The sequence below is a fragment of the Lampris incognitus genome, chromosome 7, assembly GCF_029633865.1.
Source record: "Lampris incognitus isolate fLamInc1 chromosome 7, fLamInc1.hap2, whole genome shotgun sequence".
Classification (NCBI taxonomy): domain Eukaryota; kingdom Metazoa; phylum Chordata; class Actinopteri; order Lampriformes; family Lampridae; genus Lampris; species Lampris incognitus.
In genome coordinates this window covers 26585115-26592637 of record NC_079217.1, presented here as the reverse complement: position 1 = coordinate 26592637, position 7523 = coordinate 26585115, and the positions used below count along the sequence as shown (strand labels likewise).

At 44.7% G+C, this 7523-nt stretch overlaps 1 protein-coding gene across 1 annotated transcript in view; it reads left to right on the top strand.

The window, feature by feature from the left end:
* Positions 1-948: 948 nt before the first annotated feature.
* kmt2a (lysine (K)-specific methyltransferase 2A) overlaps positions 949-7523 on the top strand; it is a 56160-nt gene continuing 49585 nt past the window's right edge. Inside the window, exon 1 of the mRNA XM_056283214.1 lies at positions 949-1194. Coding sequence (XP_056139189.1) covers positions 949-1194 — 246 coding nt within the window. The remainder of the gene's footprint in view (positions 1195-7523) is intronic.

The following is a 7523-nucleotide window of genomic DNA, read 5'->3' as shown; positions in this document are numbered from 1 at the left end:
CCCCTCCCTCGTAAACTTAAACTCACATTAACTGTTTCGTCAGCGACTCTTATTAACCATTTTAATTTTAGCGCAATTTGCGACATAAAGGAAAGATGACTGCGAGGTTTGCTAATCTGTTAAAGGCACAACATGAAACTTCACACACGGGCGTAGCGCGAGCGAGCATCCGGACCACGGCCAAAACAGTGACGTGACACTGAATGTGATTCACCGATGTCGGCGAATGTTGACAGACGACGTAAGAAAAGTTACAGTTATAGTTTGACAATTGTTTTTTAAAATTGGATTTATAAAGCGTAATGTCGTTATCAGCTTGCTAGCTAGCACAATATAGGCGTTTGTCGACCAGCTAATTAAGATATAATTAGCTGGTCATTTTGTGATTTCATCTGCCAATTGATAATAGCAGATGGACAATGGAAATGAAATGGGCGGAAAATCATTGAGAGTCAAATGTGAATTGAACAGTAGCTAGTGTGACGATGAAAAACAAACGAATTGATGATGTTCGTTCAACAAAATGAAGTTAAGTTTGATTCAACCATTGTTCAGCATTAAATATCTCACATTAAACTTTGTCAGTAACTTTGCTATCAAGCTAACAAGCTTTAATTTCTATCGGTTTCGCCGTTTTCCACTACAGCAGTTTATCAGTCCGAGGAACAACAGCTAGCTAACGGTCCGGTCCTTGTGATTCAACTGTGAAGCTCTTTTCCCGGGCAAAGCCCCTGAACCTGTTTACGGTTTAGCCATGAGGAGCCTGAGTATGAGGCACTGAGGAAATGCATTGTCGGGGCTTCTTCTATCCAACCCCGCAACATGGATGATGAACTATCCACCAGTGAGAGTACAAGGCTTCGGCGGAGGTTGTTTATGTAGAGTGCTGGTTTTAGGGTTCCGCCCACTGAGTTTCTCTGATCGCAGGACAGACAGGCAGAGTGTAAAATGGCGCACAGCTGTCGGTGGCGGTTCCCCGCTCGGCCCGGAGGGAGCAGCAACTCCGGTACCGGGAGGAGAGCGGGCCGAATCAGGGTCACTGCCTCTCTCCGGAGTGTCCCGGGGACCCACCCCAGCACGACTGGTCTCGGACCCGGGTTTGATGCTGCACTACAGGTCTCCTCGGTTATCGGCAGCAACCTGCAGAAATTTCGGGATGTTTTAGGGGAATCGAGTGACTCGAGCAGCGGGGAGGTAAGCACAGGGACGGTCTGGTGATGGTAACCCCGGAGCCTTTGAAAAGCAACAGCGGACAAGGTTTAGTCTGGGACCCTCTCCTCAATACTGGAATAAACGGCTAACAGTTTACTACTGTCGTAGACGAATCTTAACCATCTTTTACTATCCTTTTAAGTACAGCTGGTGAGCAAACTTGTCATTGGCAAAGATGCCCAGTAACTTTGAGCTGGTTGCATGGCCTTTATCGTCACAGCTGGAAACGAGACACGGAGCCAGATTACTCCTGTCCGATTATGATTTTAACAGATTTGTTGGAAAGAAAGTTTTCTTGGAATCCATGGAGTGAGCTTTAAGATAGTCAGCCGTACCAGCTCACTTTGGACGGACTGGTTGTTTGCTAGCCTCGCTTCGCTAGGCTGACCACTTTCAGAGCAGAGTAGGGCTGATTTGGGTTAATCTGGTTAACCTATTTAAAACGTACTACATAGAGGAGATATAGCAAATATTCTGGCAAAAAAATCGCTGAAACGCTCCTCGGGACGGCACCCCTCTACTTGCAGCAGACACGGCTAACTTGACATTAGCCTGATCGAAACGTATAAAGCTGGGGATATGCTCCCTTCAAGCCGAGTCTTTGGTTTCCGCCTGACACATCTCGTCACCTACAAAAACATATTCCCCGCAGCTGAGATATTCAACCGAATGTGTAGAGATGTTTCCGGAGACGGCAGTAGCATGGGATCTCCTAGTTAGCGTGCGATGTGTTTGAAAACAAAACATGTCAACTTGAGGGAAACAAGAGACCCGAATTGAGGTTAGGTGGGCTTTCTAACTGGTCATCACATCTTTGCGGAGAGCCCATCACGATAGCCCTTACTTTCTTTCGCATATTCACATGCAAACGTTGGTCTGTGCGCTGGCTAATTTGCTAATCGTTTATTTCTGGAGCTCAGAGGCTGTCTGCTTCCACTGAGGTGTCAACCTTCGAACGAGGCTTAGCTCTAACCTTGCTAATTGGCTAGCTAGCATGCTAGCTGTCTACATCCCACAGCTAAAGCCAGACCATATATTTTCCCGTCTATGCGTGGGCAAAGTTGCAGAATTGTTCGGGGGTTGTTTTGTTTACAGCCGACCATTTAATCTCCAAGTGGCGGGTTAAGAATTGTAGCTTAATTTAGCGGAGCTCGTATTTAACAAAATTTCAATGCGTTTGCAGCACTGAGCTATAACAGCTATCATGCTACGCACTACGCCACGCTAGCCATCGGGGCTATTGCTGATGCATAGGAAAATGGGAGGTGGACATGTTTCCCCCTCCTCTTCCCACACAGTGCGTAGCTAGTACCAAAATAATGTCGGGTTTATGGCTAACGCTAAGTGATGACGTCTGACACAGAGAGACCTTGCCGAAATCGCTCCTATGAACGTGACGGTGCTAAATGGATATTTTTGGCTCATTTGATCATGCAAATGGAGTAGCAACTGACTCTGCGCTGGCTGGCTACAATAACAACGAGCCCCTTCTTGACGGACCTTGTGATGTGGGGGTGTGTTCGCGCTAGCGAACTACCATCTTCCTTTTTCATGATGAGCAGCACGCGTTCATTGCAGTGGGAGTATACTGTGGGGATATTTGCTCCAGGCTTCACTACTTAAGTCTGATCTCTTTTAGTACAGTTCAACACTGTGCACAGCAGCGGGCAGCTTTTATAATGACATTCAGAACTTGGGTTATTTTTTTCTCTCATAATTTTTGATACTGGTGCTAACTGTGTAAACCACCACTGCAGTAAATATAAAACTGATGCTTGACTATTGGGTCTGTAATATTCCCTAACACGTTTAATCCACACATTACATCTTTAATGCATAGCTATGCTTTGGTTATTAATGGATAAATGTTAATTTTATAGAATAGAATTTGTGGGCTAACAGCTTTGAGGGCCTAGGCCCTAGAAGCTCCTCCCAGTCCCACCGCTGAAAACACAGTAAATGAAAATAAAGCAGTATCTGGGATGAGAACAGACGGGATCATGAAATCCCCATGGAACTTGAAGCTCATGAAAGTTGTGGACACAGCATGGTCATTTCATTTAGAGGGGATGTAGTGTCTGCCTGGCCAGACCGTGGCAGGATTGCTCAGTCTCACTGCAGCCTGCTGAACCCACAGGGCAGCCCTGAACCATGCGCCAGCCGGACACTCAGCCACCCCTCCCTCCTCCATCCATGCAGAAAGACCCAAATCCACTTCAGACACACACAGCTCCGTCTGAGAGGCAGAGCAACTTTTCTTCTGACAGCTGCCACTTTAGAATAGATTACTAAGCCTATTGGGGTGGCTCAAAAGGGTGCTTGTTGGCTGTTGGTGTCCAAATGGAGGCATTTGTTAGCTTTTTTTTTATGGGTGTGTCGGAAATTCATTTTCCTGATCCAGCCCAAAATGGCAGTTTGTTTCACTGCTAAGTGTAGTCAGTGTTGACTTTTTGGAACAGTGTAATCCCTAACCCCCACCCCCACCCCCCGACATTTATCTAATCAGCCTTGGAATAATTTTTCTTCTTTTTTTTTCTTGGTAAAATTATACTCAGCCTTCTGCTGCTTCCATTCCACTTACAGATTAAGTCCAATGTTTAATCACTCATACAAAATTGCAGCTGAATTGATGTATCAAAGCAATTGCCTCTTTGCCCTACTGGTTTGAGAGAAATGGTATGTTTGAGTGGAAGGCGTTTCAGTCCAGCAGGTGTTTGGCCTATTTAAATGGAAGACACCCCCCCTCACCCAACATAAACACACACACACACACACACACACACACACACACCCTCCCCTTCCCATCCCTGAGACAGCGTGTGGATTGGAGCAGGAAGCTTTGTGTCTGCCTTTATTCTAGCTCTCACAAAGTGCAGGCAGCTGAACGAGCATAGGGAGGGATATCAAAGGGTGTGGGGCAACCCCTCCTCCCCACAGGACAACGCTGGGAGGAGAATTAGTCACAGACCCTCCCATCCATGGCTTTATTCTGCTACAGCAGGCGGGCAAAGGGTTTTCACCTCAGCCTTAGGAGTTTCCTGGCTGAGAGAAATGCGGCAATTGTGTCTTCAATTGTGTGTGTATCTGTGTGTTTGGGGTTGGGGTGGGGTGGGGGGTGGGGGGGCTCAGACTTTATGTCCTCTATTGCACTTCGGAGTAGGCGTGTCTTCCTCTGCCTTTGTTTTGATTCATGCTTCAACTCACACTGCCTGCTTGTGTATGTATCTGTGCAAATACAAACACCAGCCTGCCCACTTGGCAGTCTACATTACTGTCTCAGGTCCCATTAGTATGAGATGTCAGAAGAGGAGGCATCTCCAGGAAGGTGTCTCATATGTATCTTAAAGAGTAAATGTGAATAAGTTTGGACCTTGCTATGGACCACTTGGAAAAACAAATGTCACTTTCTAGTATGAAATTACTGCTGTTTGGACCATTTTTTTAGTTCAAAACATTTAATAAAACCCGGACTTTTCACCAGCTCAAATATTTTGTGTTCTCTGATAGTACAGAGTAATTCTTGGAATTCCTCTGTGGCCTGTAAGTAGGAATGTGTCATAATTTGGGTTATTGTAGGGTGTCCTCATTGCCAATTTACATTCCAGGAAAGGATGAGATATAATGGCCATACAGTAAATCAGAGGGGAAAGCTTCCTAGAATGTGTCAAAAAAGTGTTTGTTCAGACCAAGGAGTGATGGCTGACTCAGGGCAGATCTCTTGAGATGGCGAATGACTAACCTGAAAACTCATCACTTCAAGAAATGTTTCTCATCCCCCTCCCCTCTCTGAATCACACCCAATCGCTTTCCATTTTATCTCTCTCTACTTCTTATTAACTGTACAGAGGGGGCATTTTTTTGTCTGTCCATTTCATCAATTTATAACCTTTGTATAGCTTCTAGATCATACACAGTCGCTCATGATGATCTTTGATTGCCCTTGTCATTCAGTTTAACTCTGACCCCTGGGTTCTTAAATGTTGGTTTCTTTTAATGTTGGTGTTTAAGAAATTCAAGCTCATTCTACTGTTGCTCCCATTGTAAATTGTGCAGGATGTGGGCAACAGCCAAATTCCATAAACTGTAATGCAAATAAGTGTTTTGTTGTTGTTTTTGAATTCTTCATATTTTAGGTCATGTCATTTTTTACTCTTCATGTTTAAATCACTGGAATCTTTAGTCACATGTTCTCATGTTGTTCTCCCACAGGGATAAACGTGTGTCAACATCTAAGCTAAGTTCATTGAAAAGATGTCTATAAAAACAAAGAGGAGACTGCCAGACTTGCTGTATAAACGGTATGCTTGGAATATACAGCTTGCTTTGAGGGGCAGATTCCAGGAGGAACTCTCAACTGCCTGAGTTGTCTGTATTGGTAATTACAGGAAACATTGAGACTCTCTAGATGTATGGATTCACTAGAAGCTTGAGATGAATTAAACATTTTCTACAGTATCAAATATCCCAGGGGTTCTGAGTTAATGATCAGTTTCATCACTTGATGTGGGAGAGTGGGCTTCCAGTGGTCACAGGGGTGTGTGTGTATGGGGGGGAGGGGGGCATGAAGCTACTTGTGGAATTGCTTTCTTATTTTCTGCCAATTTTTTCACGTTTGAGTTGAGCCTGCAGTTGGAAAGAAGATGTAGTTGAAGTCTTGCCATCTCTAATCTGTTTGATTTTGTCTTCAGGCTGTGTCTATGAAGTCAAGATACAGTCCCATTTGCTTTCTCACCTCGCCCACACATGCTGTCACACAGAAACGGAACACCTAAAACCAAATCCACATCCGTTTGATCTGTGCAAGGGACAGGCCCTTGTACCATCAGAAAGTAATGCTATTCCACAATGAATCAGGTTGCTTCTAATCCCCAACTTGGGCTGTTTTCTTAAAGGCGACCTCAGCATTCAAGTTTTAAAGAGCAACAGGAAGGTTTGTGTAGGGTGTAGTATGGCAAGAGAAAATGGAGAAGAGGCAGAAGAAATTGAGACAGCTAATTCATACATTTCCCCCTTTTTAATACTCTCCTTATTCTAATGGAAAGATCAGAATATAGAAAAGCCAAAAACTTTTTTTTCCCTTTTTCATGTACTTATGTAGCACATAACCTTTACCTCAAGAGTATACTACAATGTTTGTTTACTTCTTGCAGTTGCCTCCTTACTATTCTGCCTGCCCTGCCATTGAGCTCATGGTGAGCCTTGTGTTTCACACGCTGTTGCTCTGCTCAGCAGCCAGTGGGCGGGGAGTAGCTGTGTAAGTGTGTGTTTCAGCGCATGGCTACACAAGGAGTAGGGGGAGGAAAGCAGCGAAAGCCATGTAGTGTGTAGGAGGCCTGTTTAGATTGGGATTTAGCTTGTTTCTGTGCGTGTTTAACCCCAAACCCCTTTCATCCTTTATGCTCTCAGGATGTGGTCAAGATGCTACCTTGTTTTTTCCCGGTCTCTCTCACTTTCTCCACAAACCCTCCTCTTTTCATCACGCTCTTGCTTTTGTGCACTCCCCTCCCCCGCACTTTCCCGCTTATGCTTTGCTTGTTTACATCTTGCAGTGCAAGGGTGTGTATGTGTGTGTGTGCGTGTGTGTGTTTTCACACAGGGTGTGTGTGGCTGATGCAGAGAGGAGGTACATGTGAGCACTAGAGCGTGTGTCTGTGTACGCATGTGTAAATCTGCTGTCTGCCTTTGCTCTTGCCTGTGGAAGAGTGTTATGATGTCACTGAGCGCTACTCGCACTATCATAGCGAGTCAGAGCTGTCCGTTGGTACTCCGCCCCCCTTAGCTCTGCATCAACTCCTTCCAACAGCAGCAGCATTCTGCTGGCTAGGAGAAAAGAGGATGCTTGAAAACAATGTAAAGAGAAGAGACATGAGTTAACAGAGAATGATGTATTGAAATTTGGAGTAGAACGCACGGATTAGTGATGTTTGCAAGGAAAAACATTTTTTTAAAGGGGACCAATAATGAAACCAAGATTGCATGTCCATATCAATACAAAGATGCTTCAAAAGAAGACGTGGCTGATAGCAGCTTGTTTCAAATGGGATGTAACGGGAATGGTGGCTACCCTTAGGATAAAAATCTTTGCAGTCAGAATGTCAGCATTTCACAACATTATTTACATCAATTCTATGATTTTATTCAGCCCAGTTTATCTGATTGTGACCCTTACACTTAAAGAAATGCTGGTGATGACTGGTGTTCACCAGTTCTGTGTGTGTGTGTGTGTGTGTGTGTGTGTGTGTGTGTTAGTACATTTGGGCAGATTAGTCCTTGGTAGCAGCTGCACTACAAACTAGGCCTAAGAGAGCTCA